Below are 20,386 nucleotides of genomic sequence, written 5' to 3'. Positions count from 1 at the left end.
AACCTCAATCCAATATTTAATGAAAATGCATACTGACGGCCTTGTGAGGAAAATTTTTTAGAATGACTATTGATATACTTCTTTCTCTCTCTCTCTCTCTCTCTCTCTGGAAGACATCTGGAAGAGTTTTGTGTGTTAGAACACGGTTTCTCTCCGCAAAACCTCTAAACACCCAAAAACCTCAGTTCAGTCTTGTACGAACATTTCTATTATAGGGAGCCATAGTAACCTTGGCAAATTTACTATCTACAAAATATCTCGGGATATCCTTTGAAGATTCACTGAAGGTTTCTTTAAACGACCTCTGTGAAAGATTCTTGCAGCTATTCCGTTGGAGTACATTTGTAGGATTCGTTTCGGTTTTTAGAGTTTTTTCTCTCTAATGGTTTTTTTCCTCTAGAGAGCCTCTTATTGATCCACAAAACCTCAGTCCAATATTCTATGAAAAAGTATTTAGTAGATGGACTGAGTATACAGAATTTCATTTCGGAGCGGCTTGTCGGGGCTCTGGGCGATATTATCTCTTTAAAATACCTTTGATAGATAAGAGTTATGCAGTATTATCAGTCCGGTATTCTATCGCAGATCATTGATAGGTTTTGATAGTTTGAATAAAACGAATTGATCTGCTCCAGAATTTTAAAAAATATGTCGGTATAGTATTTTATCATCGAAAACATCGCACACATACAGATACCTTTCTTCAGAAGACCTGTCGATGGGATTCTTGCTTTAGACGACCTCTGATTGCTGTTTACGCAGAAGTAAACCTGAAACCTTCTATCAAAGATCTTGAGGATTTTTATAAACTTTAAAAAATTCTCCAGAAGGACTGCGGTTTGCAGTTAAGCTTTTATACGGTCTTCTCATTCAAAGCGATCTCCATCATTTTTTCTGTAGACGTAATCCAGAAGGTCCTTTATTTATAGAATATCTCAGAAGGATTTCCAATTATAGAAATGTCCTCTGAAGCTAATTAATTCGAAACATCTTTTATCTAAATGTGTTGTCTAAAAGATTTGTTTTCTTAAATTTCAACCTTCTAAAAGGACTCTATTTTTCATCAGCCCTTTTTAAGAGTAATGTGATTCAAGGGTTTCTTAGTATCCCAAAAGAGGTTGTCTAGTATCACAAAAGAGGTTGTCTCTATAGGACTTTCTTCTAATGAACATCTCTTGAAAGTTGTATAATCCTCTATCTATAGGTGAGATCTGTTAGCTCCTATTTTTTGTAAAAGATCTCTGTTTTGTGTTATATTTATCTTGAAGGCCTTCTGGCAATAGGCCTGATGGATCCTCTTCAAATGTAGAAGTTGACGATATATTTTATATATTACCTTTAAATGCATGAGGACTAGAGAAAAGAAATCTGGTCCTTTTAAGAACCCAAGATATTTCAGATAGTTATAAACGAAATTATACTTAATAAAGAATATCGTCAAAATCGTCCTCGATCCACTGTTTCAATCTACAAAAATGGATTTGGCTTGGTAGAAAAAAAAAACTCACACACACCAACAACTTCCACCATTTACATATATAGAAAAGACATTTTACTTAATTTATTTAGCGGATAGACACAAAGACGGTTGGTGAATGAATACGGGGTGCAAATTGCAACAAACGACATAGTCTGCTCTTTAGCAAGACAAGAAGGAAGAAGAAGAAGAAAAAATCGGCAAAGGAAAGACATGAAGAGGAATATAAATTAACATAAATAAATTTACACTTTCAAAAGAGGGAGCCACACACACACACAAAACAACTCTTGGAAAGCCACTCATCACACACACACAGATTCAAAGAATACAAAAAACAACTCTCTTTCTCTCATATGACCCCAGAGACAACAAATTACCGGGCAATGGGAAATCTGGGACAAAGGCAAAAAAGGAAAGCTTTCTCCATGAAATGAAAGCAAAACAAAACAAAAGGCGGCAGACCAACGCCAACAGCAGTCACGCTATTTGAGGTTAAATACTTGTTGTTGTTGCTCCTGCTCCTGCTGCTGTTTTTGTTTTCTTCCCTGTCCAGACCGGGCGACCATCCATCCATTCACATTCATTCAAATACTTTGGGTAGGTCCAAGCAACAGCCACAAACAAACTGGCCCCATTTGACCGTCTGTATTTACTTGACAATGGACTCGACTTGACTCTCCCGACGACAGGCTGCTATCTCCGCTGCTCTGGGTGAGTGTGTGTGTGTGCCTGTGGTGGCGTTGATAGTGGTCCCATATTCAATTTAATTCAATTGCAAAGCTTTGTAAATGCCCCTTAATGATATTATTTTTACATACAGTGTATTGTGTGTCGTGTCGTTGTCCTACAAAGTCCCTCTCGTCCGTTCGGTCTGTCCCTACAAATACCAAAACATGGGAAAAACAGCGCACATACAACACAATCGAGGGACAAACATTGAGAGCTGTGATTAGAATTGAAATTGGCCAAGTTTGTAATAAAAATAAATTACAACGTTTTTGCATTTATAGACAACAACAGCAGCAGCAACAATAACAACAACATTGCTGTTGTTGGTTTTGATGATGATGATGACGAGGACAACAACGCCAACAAAAATACAATAAGATTAGTAATAACAACAACAGAAGTTTTGTGTATGGCAAAATTTCTATTGTTTCTGTTATTGTCATATTGAGCATTTTAAAACAAAACATAAAAGGCTAACTGAAAATAAAACAACAAAACCTACCAGCAAAAGAATTAATGATAATAATGGGGACACAAATATTAGTCAGAGTGGACCAACCATTAGGCAAATCATGCTTGATTTTCATATGACAGACACAAAATGAATGGAGAGAAATAACGCGACACATAAAATATAAAAATTGAACTTTTTGAGTTCCAATTAAAATCAGTGAAAGCCTTTGACAAAAAATTGACAAATATGACTGAAAGGATTTTAAAGGAGATTTTAAGTTTATTTTATTTTTTGCATTTTGTTGTTGTTATTAAAGAAAATTATATTAGGCAAATGGAAACCGTTCGGAAAGGACATCAAGTAATTTGAACTCAAGAAGTCTTGGAAAAATAAATCTTGGAGTTCAGAAAAAATTGAGTTTTCAGGAGTCATATCTAAGAGGAAATAGTTATGGCTTTAGGTAGAAAATAAATCAGTATTAAGACCATCGCTGAGTTCCAGAAAACGTCCTTTGTAACGCCTCGGTATAATACAATTTAATATGGAGTTCCGGAATATTTTATTTAAGGTAGAGCTATACCTAAGATATTTCGTATTGAAAATAGATCCACGTTTGCTATAACACTAAGATATTTCGTATTGAAAATGCATCCATGTTTTGCTACAGCCCCAAAATTTCTTTATTTTGGAAAAATGGACATGTTTTTCAACTGAATTGACTATAAATTTGCAATTTCTGTTCTCATCGAATAGGAAATAGTTTTAATTTGATATTTTGGATTCTCATTCGGTATTATCCATATGGCATTTAGTAGCACTAAGGGTAACGGTACCTCCAAATTTCAGTATTTCTGGGAATTTGTGTACGTCTTTTAATTGAGTTTTTCCTTCTAAAAATAACAGTACCCCAATTATACGATAAATTGGCGATTTTTGGTACGTTTTTTTTAATAAAATGCCTATAATTTTACATTTGGGATTATCCTTGGGTACAAAGTATCTCTACTAAAATCAATCTTGACCCAAGTTTCGGGGTAGCTCTTATATGACGGTAATCCCCATTATTCAGTTTTTTATACTTTTTCAGAAAATGGCCTCCACTTTAATATTTTGGGTTGTCATTGGGTAACAAATCGTAGGTTCATTTTAGGTATGTCCTAAGAAAATTTTACGTCATTCGGGTCAGTAGTCTGGTACTTCGTCGCCATCGATGTTAGATTTTTTATTTTTTTAATATTCACTTCATGGTGGATGGTATAATATTTCGTTCGGTCGAAGCGTGGATTTTTAATAAAATTTTTTAAAGGATTATGTCCGCCAAAAGCTGACATAATCCTTGACATATGACCTAGCTAAATTTTTCAAAGAATCGGGGATTTTTTATAAAATATTTCCTGAAGAAGTTTCAAAGAAGCGGGAATTTTTTATAAAATATTTTCTGAAGAATTTTCAAAGAAGCGTGGATTTTTTATAAAATATTTTCTCAACATTTTCAAAGAAGCGGGTAATTTTTAAGCAATATATTTTTAAAAGGATTTTACAGGCATAACGTGGATTTTTAAAGAATATTTTCAAAATGTTATTCGAGTCATACGTGTAGATTATCATAATAATATTGTTTAAAAAATCCTCATTAAAAGTCCCGGTTTCAGGTAATTCATTCATACAATCTTTTGTAAATTATGCAGCCTGTAGAAAGGGTTTTAAAAGATTTTCTTAAAAAATCCAGACATTGATAATCTTCTAAATCTATTTTTCAATCTGACACTTTTCATCACAAAATTGTCATTCTTCAAAAATTTTATTAAATTTTCCAATTGTTTATGATACGCTTCCTAATCCAAATGTCAAACAATATTAATATTTTGTGCAATGGGAAAACATCTTCTACCCTACCCCTCCACTTTATAACCACGAGGTTAATAGAAAACCCCCCAAATACTTTGGATCTACACTGTCAAAATAATGTTTGGCCAATCCATTAGTTTAGTTAAGGATTTTATATTGAATGAAATATTTGATGAACTGAATTCATTTAGAAATGAGAACATTAATGAATGCTTCAGCGTCACTACATTGCATAGAAACAAAATTACACAATGGAACAATTTTCTAAATGCTGCTAATACCTAACGCCTGTCAATGGCAAATAGTAGAACAGGAAAAAGCCAAAAACATTGCCATAGCTGCTGCTGGCGGCGACAACAGCATTCAAAATGCCACTTAATTTTAATGAATTTTCTGACTAATCCTTAAAATAGCCAAATCAACGAAACTCTATAACAACAGCAACAACAAAAACTTATCCCTGGACACAAACACAAACACACCGCAACGCAACACAACCTAACCAACACATTACAGTTTACTACAGCCTCCGAACGCATTGGCAACAAACAACAACAGTATGGCGAACAACAAAAGGTCCTGGTGTTGACCGCATAGTAATTGTAATGGAACACAACAACAGGAAAATGGAATTTTATGTTTAATTAGAATAAATTGTTAGCCGATGAAAAACCAAAGCAACAATAAAATACAAAACTATGGAACGCCAACGAATGGATGGATGGTGGTGAAGCACAACGGTTTATTGAACTACAGGGGCCGAGGGTGGAGAAGGGCACAGGGAGAAAGTAAAATAAACAACAGCAACAAAAAATAATAATAAAATAAAATTTACAATTTTCTGGTGGCACTTGACACTGAAACAATAGAGTGCATGAGTGACGTTCATTGTTAACTTTGAACGGCGGCCGGCCTGGGCCGTTGAACGTTAGTTAAAAATTTCTAAGTGCGGGTGTGTGTGTGTTTAATGGTGTCTGCTATGTGTATATAGTACATAAATAATTCAGTAATATTTGTCCACAGAAACCAATAAAATTGTTGTTGTTGTTGGTTTTTTGTTATTTCAATACAAAAAACCCAAAAATGAACCCTGTGTCATCCACAAGGGGTAAGTTAGCCAAAAACAAAATATGTAAAATGGCGTTAAATTGTGCCAGGCCGCAATGTAAAATTAGATTTTGTATAGTCGTAGACATTGCAAATAAATTGTTCAATTTGCCAAAATATTTAAATACTACAAAATATTAGGTTGGATGTCTGGCATATTGGGAGGTTATTTGGTTGAGCCAATTATAGGAAATAACACAATTGAAAATTATTGTAGAAACATACACACACACACTTATATTCAATAATCCTCAGATAACTGTTCAAAGAGTTAAATTCAAAAATCGTCAGGTAATCTTTTAAAATTTATTTTCAAAAATCAACGTTTTTAACACAAATCATACTTTGAAGGTTTTTTAAAATATCTTCGCTTCAACCATTAATCCTTGTAGATTTATTTTAGATTGTAGATTTATTTAAAAAAATCCACACCTTTAGCTCTGAAGAATAATTTAAAATGTCCACGAAATTTGCCGTGATTATCCTTTAAAAAAATTTCCCTATTTAATAATTGATGTCCCTATCTGCCTTGATAGTCCTTTAGAAATTGTTATTAAAAAAAATTACTCTATTTCCAAATTTCCAACCGTATTTGCCTTTATAATCCTTTAAAAATATTTTTTTTAAGAAATCCTCGCTTCATTTCTTGATAATCCTTTAAAAATACTTTTTTCAAGAATCCTCGCTTCTTTTCCTGATACTCCTTTAAAATATTTTTCTTAAAAATCCATGCTTCTTGTAGTGATAATCCTTTAAAAATATTTGTTTTAAAAATTCCGCATTTCTTGCCTTGATAATACCTTAAAAATATTTTTTTTTAAAAATCCCAGCTTCTTGTTTTGATTGTCTTTTAAAAATATTCTTCAAAAAAGTCAAGTTTCTTGCCTTGGTAATCCCTTAAAAATATTCTTTAAAAATCCAAGCTTCTTGCTTTTATAATCCTTATAAATATTCTTTAAAAAATCGAAGCTAAAAGATCATTAAAAAATCCATAATCCTGCATTGATAGTCCTTCGAAAAATATTCTTTTAAATTCACCCTTCTCAGTCTAATAGCCCTTCGACCACTATTTTTAAACAATCCACTATTTTCCATCGAGAACCACACATCTTGCTCTTATAGCCCTTTGAAAAATAGTCAAAAATAGTCTCTTGAGAAGACCTTTTGAAAACATTCTTAAATTATCCACGATTAAATGGGAAGAACATCCTTTGGAAAATAATATATAATCAAAATATATTAAATTGGAAAATAATATTTAATTTAATCAAAAAATCAAAAACAATGCACCAGGAAGCACTGTAACGCAATTAAAAATGTTTGCAAGAATTCCACCCTTATACTCTTATAATTCTGATCCGTAGTTCGTTTCACCCCACTATCTAATCATATTTGCAAACATTTTGCACAAAGCCACAGTCTGTATTTAATGTGGCTAAATTGTTATATACCACTGTGTATAAGTATGTGTTTTGGTGTGTGGGCGCGTGTACATTTAGAGGTGATATTACAATAAATTGTCAAAAGAGGACAACAAAAAAACAACAACAGAGCACATATCACAAAATAACACGACGGGGTTGCCTGGTTCAGACTACCAGCCATAACATTGAGGACATTTAACAGAAACATTTCAACACCAATGTTTCAGTGGGGGACAAAAAAAAAACAATAACACCAATAGCAGAAGCGGTCACAATAATAACAGCAACAACAGCAAAAGCTAGCGACCTCTAATATTCTCATTTTAATTTTTTTAATGGGTAATATTTGTATTGTGTAGATATTGCATTTTTATAAAAAAAAAAATATGAACCAGTAAGGAAAGTAGTAAAGTCGGACGGGGCCGACTATATGATACCCTTCACCACTTTGAGTATATTCAACAGATGAATCCTAACAGAAGTCGCATTTTTAAAGGACCAGTAAAATGAAATTGGAACCATAAACACGTCATTCTGCAACCGATACTAACTTGTTCATTTGGTCAGATATAGAAGCTATATCTAAATCTGAACCGATTTCAGGAAACTTAACGCACATCATTCTAGACCTAATTTGTTACGCTGTGCCAAATTTCGTGCAAATCGAAAGATATATAGGGACTTTGGTGCACCATTTTGCATGTTACAAACATATGCACAAAAACATAATACCCTGTACCAGAATAAAGAATTTGGTTCAAGAATCTCAAAACCAGAAAAAATTGACCAATATTTATAATTTATAGTGGAGAGATGTGCTACCTAATAAGAACTCGACGTACTAAGTCAATTTGGTCGAAAAATACCAAAAATTTTGGGGTACCGTTATATGGGTACTACCAGAAAAACTGGACCTATATTTATAATTTTTAGTGGAGTAATTTGGTACCCAATAAGAACCCAATGTACAAAATTTCAGCGAATTCAGTTATAAAACGAGCCCAAAAACCCGAAAATACCGAAAATTGGGGGTGCCCTTATATGGGGGCTTTCCGAAAAAATGGACCTTTATTTATAATGTTTGGTAGGGAGATTTGCTACCCAATAAGAACACAAAGTACCAAATTTCAGTGAATTCGGTCGAAAAATGCGATCAAAACCCCCAAAATACCGAAAATTGGGGGTAATCTTATATGGGGGCTATCCGAAAAAATGGACCTTTATTTATAATTTTTGGTAGGGAGATTTGCTACCCAATAAGAACTCAATGTACAAAATTTCAGCGAATTCAGTTAAAAAACGCGCTCAAGAACCTCAAAATACCGAAAATTTTGGGGTACCCTTATATGGGGGCTATGCGAAAAAATGGACCGTTATTTATAATTTTTGGTAGGGAGATTTGCTACCCAATAAGAACACAAAGTACCAAATTTCAGCGAATTCAGTCGGAAAATGCGATCAAAACCCCCAAAATACCGAAAATTGGGGGTAATCTTATATGGGGGCTATCCGAAAAAATTGACCTTTATTTATATTTTTTGGTAGAGAGATTTGCTACCCAATAAGAACTCAAAGTACCAAATTTCAGCGAATTCAGTTAAAAAACGCGCTCAAGAACCTCAAAATACCGAAAATTTTGGGGTACCCTTATATGGGAGCTATGCCTAAACGTGGACCGATTTTCTCCAATTTCAATAGGGTTCGTCCTTGGGCCAATTAAGTGACCTGTGCCAAATTTCATCCAAATCGGATCATAAATGCGACCTGTACTTTGTTAACAAAAATACATGGACGGACGGACAGACGGACATGCATAAATCGACTCAGAAAGTGATTCTATGCATATTCTCAAAAGGAACCATGGGTCTATCTCGATTATTTTTGCCTGTTACAAACATATGCACAAAGACATAATACCCTGTACCACAGTGTGGTGAAGGGTATAAAAACAGAAAAATATATTGGTTGGAGTCTACATTGAAGTACAGTGGCTCAATAAGGAATTTAAACAAATTAGAATGGGTAGGATACAATAAACTCATATAAATGCAACCAAACTAATGACATGAAGGAATGTTGAGAGGAGATATATTTGTGAGGAAATCGGTTTTAATTTGGGCCCATAACTATTTCTCTTTTAATTGCATTTCTCTTTTAATTAAATGACTAAATTAATAACATAAAATAGTGAAACTATCTGTGGTTCACTTGGAGGCTGTGATTTTTTCCAACCGACCCGACATCATTTGCAAATGTAGAGCCACTGTCTCTAACAACCCTACTTTGTAAGAGTATATGTAAGTGGTCATCCAATCACAACAATACCAACTTAAAATATACAAAAATAAGTGTGAATGGAAAGCTTTTCTATTCAATTGTAGTTTTCCTTTTTTCAAATAATAACAATTATTATTTTATGTTTTCTGTACATTTTTACTCTCCTTTCTTTGTTATATTATTTCCTCTAAACGCAAAACATTTGGCAAAACAGACATGTCTAAACCGAAGAATATTGTTATGACCACAATTCAATTGGGATCAATTTGTGTATTGTGTGTGATAAGTGATTTAAAAGATATTTTTATTTAATAATATTCGCATAACATACATAGTTATACATACACATAGTTATGTAATTGTAGAAGTTTTATCCCATTTTCCTTTGGGAATTGCGGTCAGCACAATAGTTTACTTGTGCCGAAGTATGCACTTGTCTATGTGTTAAACCAAGAAGGGTTGTAGTGCAATTAAATGTAGTTTTAGTAAATAGCTATGGGAATGTTTGTAAAGTGATTTTAATATTTTTATTGTAAAATTTATTCGATTAGGTGTTAAGATATTTAAACCAAGCATAAGGGGGTGAGATATCTGGGTTTTAGTATTGGTGGGCCATAGTTTACAAATTTTTAAATAAAATCCGAAATTAAGGAGAAATGTGCATTCTCTCAATAGTCATTCTGGGCCGACTATCATCTTCACCACTTTGGGTATATTCCACATATGTATCCTAACATATGTAGAATACATCTGAACCGATTTCAGGGAAACTTGCCAGAGACTAATTTATATTACATCAGTACATTGTGATAATCGGCTATGGATCTTTTCACGAAGCTTAGCATCATCATTCTAGACTTAATTCAGTACCCAATACCAAAATTCGTGCAAATCGTAAGATATATAGGGACTTTGTGCACCAATTACATAAAATCTCTTAATTTAGTACGCTATGACAAATTTCGTGAAAATCGTATGATTTTCAGAGATTTTGGTGCACTAATTACCCAAAATTGGATGAAAATATATATGGGAGCTACATCTAAATCTGAACCGATTTTCACGAAACTTTGCACACATTGTTATAGACGCAATTCAGTACGCTATGCCAAATTTCGTACAAACCGAAATATATATAGGGCCTTTGGTGCACCAATTACCTTAAATCGAATGAAAATATATATGGGAGCTATATCTAAATCTGAACCGATTGTCACGAAACTTTGCACACATCATTCTAGTATCAATTCAGTACGCTACGTCAAATTTCGTGCAAATCGAAACATATATAGGTACTTTGATGCACCATTTACCTTAAATCGGACGAAAATATATATGGGAGCTATATCTAAATCTGACCCGATTTTCAGGAAACTTAACACACATTATTCTAGACCTAATTAATTACGCTGTGCCAAATTTCGTGCAAATCGATAGATATGTAGGGACATTGGTACACAATTTACATTAAATCGGACGAAAATATATATGGGAGCTATATCTAAATCTGGACCGATTTCCAGGAAACTTAACACACATCATTCTAGTCATAATTCATTACGCTATGCCTAATTTCGTGCAAATCGAACGATATATGCAGTACATCGGACGAATATATATATATATTTCATCCAATTCGGATCACAAATGCGACCTGTACTTTGTTTACAATTTAACATGGACAGATAGACAGACGGACGGACATGCATAAATCGACTTAAAAAGTGATTCTATGCATATTCTCAAAAGGAACCATGTGTCAAAGACATAATACACAGTACCACAGTGTGATGAAGGGTATAAAAATTGCTGACTATTTAATGGAATTATATCGACTAAAGGACTTTCTGAACCCTGGATTTTCATCAAGCGATTATTTAAACAATAACTCTTATTATTATATTTATATTTCACCGACCATTCCAATCCTTTCCCCATGGTTTACTATCAATATATTTCCATGTTTATATATATTTTTTTTACTTTCACATAAAATTTCGACACAAATAGCCAATGATATTATTATTTTAAATTTATATGGCGATTGCATGGAAAACTTTTCTCATGTATTTTCAAAATCATCAAATTGTACTTGAGTTTTACTAGCAACCCTTTTCGTACATTTGGTAACGTCATTGTGTGTGGCACCACATCTGGGTTTCATTCTTTTACGATCCATCTGAAAAAACAACGACGAAAAAACTCTGAAACGAAACTACTACTAAGCAACAATGTTTAAGTAATCAAAAATGCCAAGTTAAGAAGAAAAATACCAAGATTTTACAACAACAATGGAGAAAAGTGGAAAATGAAAAGTTCCTCGAACAAATGATGACAGAACATAGTATGAATACAACACTACACAAGAAAAAAACATTGTAGCTCACCTGAGTATCATTTACATTTTTGTTTTGTTGTGTGCACTACATTAGTGCCTACATATCTACCCACTCAGTAGATTGGCGGACTGCTAAAATGTACCAACATACATACGAGCAGCAGTTGGGACCCCATACATCTCCATATAACTTCCTCTTGATTTTTCGTTGTTTTTCCTCTTCTTCTTGTATAAATAAAACATACAAACTAACTTAAGTCAATCGTAAAGTTTATGTTGTTAGTTAGTTAATGTTGTTGTAACGGTAGCAGTAACAATACCCAGAGTCCATAAAGTAAACATTGGCCCAATTACAATTCACAGTATCTACAGACACACACACACACAAACCCACTCACGCCGACACTGTTATGCAGCGAAGTACTCTATCGTTTTCGCTTACTGCCCGGCTATTAACTTAAACAAACTCTTTTTTTGGCAAAGCAAAAAAAGAGGCAAAAAACCCCAACATTAAATACGCTCGCTGATTTTACTGTAAATATACGCTGGGCCATAAAAACTAAAAGGCAAAACGACCACTAAAAAAAAAACAACAACAGCAGCGAATGAAACATTTCTTCTTTAACCACTTGTATTCAAATCCCAATGGTTCACTTGATTTGCAATGTTGCGGATTTGTTTAATATTGAAACTAATCCTTGGTAATAATTTTCTGTGTTTAGACTTTACTTTTTTTGAGGGGGTTAGTAGAAGTAGAGGCTATAAAAATTAGCCACAACCGCATGGGTGTAATTGTCGAAAGAAAAAATTGTTGTAATTTTTATTTCTGTTGGTTTGAAGTGCAACATGGGATATTTATAATGACTTAATTCGGTTATTTTTTTCGAAATTGCCTAAGGAAAATAAATATGGTAAAGGGGGCTTAACTGTGCAGAGATATGTGAGCACATTTTTGTCGAAGTGTGGATTAAAAGTGATGTAAAGGACTAACAGAAAGTTTTTTTTATTTTAAACAATATTTTATAATTAAAAGAATTAAAAAAACAAATTTCAAAATATTATAGTGGACCTCTCAAAAGCGTGGATTTTTTAAAGAGTTTTTAAAGGCTTCTCAACGGCTTGGATTTTTAGAGGCTTCCTGGATTTTTAGAGGCTTTTTTAAAGGATTCTTAAAGGCGTGGATTTTTTTTTTGATTGTTGAGAGCGAAGGCGTGAACTTTTTGAGAGCAAAGGCATGTTTTTTTTTTTTTTTTTTTGTTTTTTTGGGAGCAAAGGCGTGGATTTTTTAAATGCTTCTTCACGGAGTGAATTTTTCAAAGGCTCCTAAAACCGCGGATGTTTTTTTTTTTTGAGAGCGAAGTTTTAGATTTTTTAAAGACTTCTTAAAGGTGGGGTTTTTTGAGAGCGATTTTTTAAAAGCTTTCCTCTCAAAAGCGTGGATTTATTAAAAACCTCTCAAAAGCGTGGATTTTTTAAAAGGTTTCTCAAAGGCGTATATTTTTAAGGCCTCTCAAAGACGTATATTCTTTAAGGCACCGCAAATTAATGGATGCTTTAAAGGTATCTCAAAGGCGTAGATGAAAGGCCTCCCAAAGAAGTAGATTTTGAAAGGCCTCTCAAATAAGTAGATTTTGAAAGGCCTCTCAAATGCGTAGGTTTTTAAAGGCTCTCAAAGAAGTAGATTTTAAAAGGCCTCTCAAATGCGTGGTTATTTAAAGGCTTTTCAAAGGCGTGGATTTGTTAGAGGCTTTTCAAAGGTATGTGGATGTGGTTTTGAGAGCAATGGCGTAGATTTTTTAAAGTCTTTTCAAGGGCGGGAATTTTTTGAGTGCAAAGGCTGGGATTGCTTAAAAGTTTCCAAAGGCCTGGATTTTTTAAAAACCTCTCATAGGCGCGGATTTTTTAAAGATTTCTCAAAGGCTTCGATTTTTAAGGCCTCGTAAATGCATGAATGCTTCAAAGGTTTTAGAAAGCCTCTCAAAGGCGTAGATTTTGATATGCTTCTCAAAGGGGGGAATTTTTTAAGGTCTATCAATGTTGTGGAGTTTTTAAAGGCCATTCAAATGCGTGAATTTTTTAAAGGCCTTTAAAAGCAGGGGATTTTTAAAGGCTTTTCAAAGATGTGGATTTTTTAAAGATCTCCCAAGGGCGTGGATTTTTTAAAAGACTGTCAAAGGTGTGGATTTTGTAAGGCCTTTCAAAATCGTGCATTTTTTAAAAGACTCTCAAAGGTGTGGATTTTGTAAAGGCCTTTCAAAACCGTGCATTTTTTAAAGGCCTATGGGATTTTTAATAGCCTCTGAGAAGCGAGGATTTTCAGAAGGCTGTCAAAGGCATAGACTTTTAAAGACCTCTTAAAGGCTTTGATTTTTAGTGTCCTGTCCAAAGTGTGGATTTTTAATGTCCTGTCAAAAGCGTGTATTTATTAAAGCGTTCTAAAAGCGTTTTTTACTGTGAAATGCCTTTTGTTGAAAGAATTTTTTAGAGCCTTAAAAATATCAAGTTTTTTTTCAAAGTACCAGTATTTTTAATATTATTGTAGGCTATAAGAGTATGTATTTAAAAAAATATTTTCAAAAGATTTTCATTACTTGACAAATTTTAAAATGTTTTGATAGTCTGGATTTTTATAGATATTTTTGATCGGTCTATTGAAGCCTGAAACACAAAGGTGAATATTTTTGGAAAATCTTTCTGAAGCAAATTTTCTGTTTCTTAATAACATTCGAAGAGCTCCTCATAAAAAAAACATTTATCAGGTGTTCTTTCTTATTTTCACCTTAAAATTCCTGTCACACCAAAGAAAACCCCGTCTCATCAAACGCTTTACCTCAATCTCTGCAGTTTACACACTGATACTTTATGACATTGTAAAAAAACTATACGACCAGTTAAATTGTCAAATATTTACAAAAGTTTTATGCTTTCGGACCACCTTCAAGAAGTCTTATATTTCGCCCGTGGGTGTTAAATAAAACAAAGGAAGAAAAAAACTCAAGAAACTAGATAAAAAACATGAATGTGGTCAAAGAAAATCTTGAATCCTTTTTTCACACACAAAAATATGGAAACAAAACATGAGAAGAAAAAATTGGAAACCACTTTTGAAACTAGTTAAACCATAAAAAAACCTATAAACCAATAGAAACTATAATTGGGTAGGGAAACTCTCCTGAGGCTGGAAAGAAAAAATCACATCAGATTTTTCCATTGGCGTTTCGTCTTTTGTTTTCTCCCTTGACTAGATATCAATGAACATTAGATTGTCGTTGCGGTATATTACATACTGATTTTACAATACACACTCCTCCCTGTCATATTTTGAACCCATTTCAGTTACTTTTCTTTTTTCTCCTTTCATTGTTTGCTTTTTTTTTGCCTGCTTGACCATAAATTTGCCATAAAAAACTTGAGCACATGTTTATTGCATAAAACCGAAAAAAGGTTTTCTCATTGTTGGCAATATTTGAATTTGACCAATACAACAACAACAACAGTGACAAAGATAACGAAAAACAATCTACTACGTTTCGATTTTCTTTACTTACCATTGACCAGAAAGAAAATAGACAAAAAGTTTTATTAACGGGAGTGGGGGGTTGGATAATAAAACATTTAAAGTGCCAAACAATTGACATGATAGACAGCAATCAAGATTTCATTGCTTTGGATCATAAAACGTAAACTAGCCCTTCATCTAACACTTACCAGATAAGCGCATGAAGATGAATTGTCTTGAAAATAATTTGATATTCTATAGAAGACTTGAAAGAGAGAAAAAAAAACAGGATAGGAAGGATATGGTTTCCATTTAATGCTGGTTAGCAATGTTTAGGGGAAGATTACTTTAATGTTGTCAATTTTTTATGGTGGATCGAAGGGGAGATTTTTTTTATTAGTTGTCATTTATTTCATGAATTATCTAAATAGTTCACTAATGGAAAAAATGGGAAGTGATTTTTTGAAGTTGATTGAATCATTTGGGAAAGAGAAATGAATATAAAGAAACATTTAAATTTGAAGACATTCTGGGTTACAGACAAGGATTTTGAAGCAAATGATATTAAAATGTAAAATTGTTAAAGCAAAGGACTTTCAAAACGTTGACTCATGTGTTCTTTCGAATATGTTGTAATGAACTATCATACTTTGGGTTAAAAACAAAAAAAAAAAAATAAAATATATATATATATATATATTTAAAAAGCCTATCCAACTGGAAACTCTTAAAATATATTTTTCAAGAACTACCAAAATGTGAAAAGTTTATTGATCGTTTATTAAAAAAGAGCTAAAAAGAAATATTAAGTTGGGGACTAAAATATTTTTTCAAGGACTTTCAAAGCACGAGTTGCTAACAAATATATATTTTATTGACCAACAAAGCCTGAGTTCCCTACGAAGTATTTTTTCAAGTATTACCAAACACTGAATTGTTTAAAAACGATAGGGTCCATCAATAAGTATTCTTTACGAAATATTTCTCTAAGTCCAGATTATTGAAAAAAAAACAATATTTGTCATGGTTTATCAAAAGGATTGGATTTCAATTTCAATAATGATCAAAAAGGGGTTTTGAAAGCCTAGAAAGCTTGGTAAAAATATGGCCAAGGGCTAAGAAAATAATTTTCAATGGAAATATTTATCGAAGGGCAAATGTTCTTTTGAAATTCATATTAGAGGCGTGGATTTTTAAAAATAATTTTTAAAGAGCTATTAGGTTGTTGTGGGTTGTTTAATGAATATTAGTTGAAAACCTTTCAGAAGCGAGGATTTCAAAATAATATTTGTTTATTTTTATTCTGAAATGTGGATTTTTTAAAGACCCTTTGATAAAGGCCAATCAGAAGCGTGGATTTTTTAATAACGTATTTTTGAAGTCTATCAGAAGAGTGGGTTGTTTAAGGAATGTTTTTGAACCCTAGCAGAAGGGTGGACTTTTTTATAATTATAAGAATCGTTGTGTATATATTTTATATTGTTTCAGGGATCTATTTAAAAAACATGTATTTTTAAATACCTATAAGAAGATTAGATTAAAAAAATCAAAGGCCTATAGGCAGCAATGACTATAAACATATTTTTTTCAAAAGCCAATCAGGAGCGTGGATTTGAAAAAAAATATTTTTCCAATACCTATCAAAATTTTGATTTTTGTGATTTTCAAAGACCTGTCTGATGTGGGTGTTAGTATAGATCATTTTTTTAAGGTGTTTGGTTAAAAATCCACGCTTTATAAAATTTTTCTGAAGATTCTATTAGATGCAATGCAATTTTAAAACGTTTTCTAAAAACGTATCTGTCTGTCCGCCTGTATATTAGATAGAGCTTTATAATTCTACACATACATTGTTATTACACCTAGGATGTTTTAGTATTAAAATTGTGATATATATGTTTATAATTTGGAATAGCCCCCTATAGCCATATTTCCCAATAGTCGATTCTTTGGGCACTTTTTCAACTGTTTTCTCTTTAATTTAATATTTTGAGTTATCATTGGTTAGAGAAGCTTAAAAAAAAAAGTTATCAATATTGGTCCCATTTTTATATCAGCAGTATCTAACAGCAAATATTCGCTCGAGTTGTGTGGCATGTGACACAGTTTTGTTGAACCACATATTGTCCAAGTCGCATTCTTCAATAGCAGGGATAAATAAGTTGCTTATCATATGACCTTGACGCTCCGGTGACAGTCGTTCATCGTCGTTCTCGAAAAAGTATGGTTCAATTACACCTTCGGAGCAAATAGAGAATCAAACAGTGACTTTTTCTTGACGTAGTCACCTATCTTCAATTATTTTCTGATTCTCAGAACTCGAAATACGACAATTTAGAGTGGTATATCTTCCGTCCACGGTCGGGTATATTCCCCATTATTGATATCCTTCAATCTTCATTATTTTGAGGATTGCAGATATGTTTTCGAACCGAATTCACCTTGATTTGATCTGAGTTATCCTTGGGCGATAAATCTTCCTACCAAAAATTATAAATATCGACGTGACTGTAATTTGGAATTCCGGAACATTTTCAATATTATTTCGTGTTTTACATAGGCCCTATACAAAGGTTACGCGTCATTTTCGGCATATCTAAGGTCTAGCCCAATTTTGCAACCTGAGTGTCTGTAGTTTCCTATTTCTCCTGGCAACAATTTGGCATGGCATAACCCCCATTTAAAAATTCCGATCCATTTTATTTTTTTAATGTCCACCTCATGGTAGAGGGTTTATTTTAAAGAGAATATTTTTAAAGCAATGATTAGAACCTGATTATTTACAAAATACTAAACTCCCATTTAGAGAATATTTTTCAAAGAATTATTAGTTTAGACACTGTTAAAAGCCATTTAAATGGGGGAGGGTATATTTTAAACTCCTACTCCTCTGTTAAAAACATGTCAATGTGACCTTATGGATTGATGATCTTTTGAATCGTTCAATTTATAGAAGTCCTCTTGAAGGTCTTCTGTTAGATACCTCTAGATGATATTTTGTCTATAAAAACTATCTGAAGACCTCAGTTTGGTATTTCTTTTATAGAAAATTATTTTTCTGAAGAAATAGATATTATCATAATATATTACTTCAGAATACATTACGAGTTTTTTTCTAGAATAATATTGTCATTTATGGGTGGTATAGAAGATCCTCTCCAGTTAAAGAATTGTGAACCAAATTTACTTTAATTTTTAAAAATAATACTGCCTCTGCAGCATTTTCAGTATAAAGATTCTGAACGTTTTTTCTTAAACCCTAGATTAAAACATAAATTTCAAATATAATATATATGCTTACTTTACATCTGGCAATTTAAATAATTAAATAATTTTGTAACAGAAACAGAAAACGCTTTACACACCTCTCTCTTTTTCTCATGTTTTGTTAATTATCCATTTCTTTTTTTCTTCCTTCATTTTCAGATCAACCCACCGCACATTTGAAAATGGGATCATCACTTAATCCTGATGACATTAAAGAGGGAGACGATGTCTATTTTGAGTGTGTCATTCAGTCGAATCCAAAACCGTATAAAATGTCATGGTTTCATAATGTAAGTACTATCAGTTAACCACGAAACTCCAGGGCCGCCACAAAACAACAACAACAAAAAAAAGAACTTAAATGGATTAATGTCCATGGCTAGATAAACGTTTTAAAAGCCGTGCAACACACCCAAACATCAGGGCAAAACTTTTCACACAAACAGTTAGCCACAATTTCCGGCTCATTAAATGTGTTTTTTTTATTTATTGTTGTTGTTGTAGGATGTTTTTGCTTCAAACAAAAATGATGTTTACATTTACTTAATTAATAGATTTACACACTAAGCGAATGAGTGAGTGAATGAGTGACTGGCAAAAGCAGTAAAGAAACCACCTCCAAAAGGAGCAAACAATTTTTTAATAGAAAATTTACACGTGTGCCAGTAATTACTACTGCAAAATACGAGGAAAAAACTCAAATTGGATTTGAAGTGAAAATTTCCATTTATATATTGAACGTTGACTGACTCCATTTAAACCAGAAAAGCAAAAAACCTGGCACCATTTACAAATTACTTTACAACAGACATGATTTTTCAAAGAGGGGAGAGGGTGGTTTGCTGCAAGAACATGACATGAAAACAAAATCCCTGAAAAGATTGATTACCAGTAGTAGTAACAAGACGAAGAAGAAGGTTTACTATTTCCTGCCAAGTACTACGACAAACTGTTTTCTTTTTTGGTCGGCATACATACATACTTACATATGGTGGAAATAAAAAACAAAAAAAAAAAACGAAACAAATGAACTATTTGACAGTTTATCTTGCTTAAGATGCACTTAACACTTTATGGGTGTGTGTGAGTGAGTGTGTGTGTCCTTGTGTAAAGAAATTAAAAACTACAACAAAAAGACGTACGATATGTATTCTTTGTAAGGATTTTTACAATTGTTGAAATAAAGGAGAGAAGCTCGACAAGGAATAAGGGACCTGCATACTTAAGTATCAATTTCATGTGAGGGATAAGATATGAATTAAAGAGAACTCGAAGTAGGATAAAGTTGCCTGGAGGGCACACTTCTCTACAATATTTTAAATGCGAACTAAATAACTTTGTAGATTTTAACTTATACCCTACTCCGATTTTATGGTGCACCAATGACTCTACGTTGGTCCAATTGACACAGGGTGCCGAATTGTGCCAATTCCGCATTAGATATAACTCCCATATATATGTTCGTCCGATTTTATATAAATAGTGCACCAAATAATCTATGTTAGTCCCATTGTCACGCAATTTTACACAGTGTGCCGAATTGAGTCTAGAATGAGGATGCTAGTTTTTGTTATTATCTGTTTCGATCTAGATATAATCTCATATATATTTTCGTCCGATTTCATAAAAATCTTTCAACAAAAATGCTCAGTATGTTCAAAATTTCGCACAGCCTGCCGAATTAGGTATAGAATAAGATATTCTTATTTTTTTGGACATCGGATCGGATTTAGATATAGTTTCCATTAGTAGTTTTGTCCGATTTTAATTGTCCACCAACAATCCTAAACTTTTCCGATTGACACGAAATTTTGGAACAGCGTTGATTGACACGAAATTTAGCACAAATTGAGCCCAGAATGAGATGTGGTAATTTTTATTGAAATCAGTTCCGATTTACATATAGTTCCCATTAGTAATTTCTTCCGATTTAAAATAAATGGTGTACCATACACCCAATGTT

At 32.9% G+C, this 20,386-nt stretch overlaps 1 protein-coding gene across 1 annotated transcript in view; it reads left to right on the top strand.

Moving 5' to 3' along the window:
* The window catches only part of LOC133338491 (neural cell adhesion molecule 2), a gene marked incomplete at its 5' end in the record, with an annotated part of 112,518 nt that overhangs the window by 34,725 nt on the left and 57,407 nt on the right, over positions 1 to 20,386 (top strand). The window contains one exon of the mRNA XM_061546659.1: positions 18,583 to 18,713. Within this exon, the coding sequence (XP_061402643.1) occupies positions 18,583 to 18,713 (131 nt within the window). The remainder of the gene's footprint in view (positions 1 to 18,582; positions 18,714 to 20,386) is intronic.

The sequence above is a fragment of the Musca vetustissima genome, unplaced genomic scaffold, assembly GCF_032173495.1.
Source record: "Musca vetustissima isolate MV318-11 ecotype Yass unplaced genomic scaffold, APGP_CSIRO_Mvet_v1 utg3607, whole genome shotgun sequence".
NCBI lineage: Eukaryota > Metazoa > Arthropoda > Insecta > Diptera > Muscidae > Musca > Musca vetustissima.
Note: the sequence above shows the minus strand (reverse complement) of the source record. Positions and strands in the feature narration are given on the sequence as shown.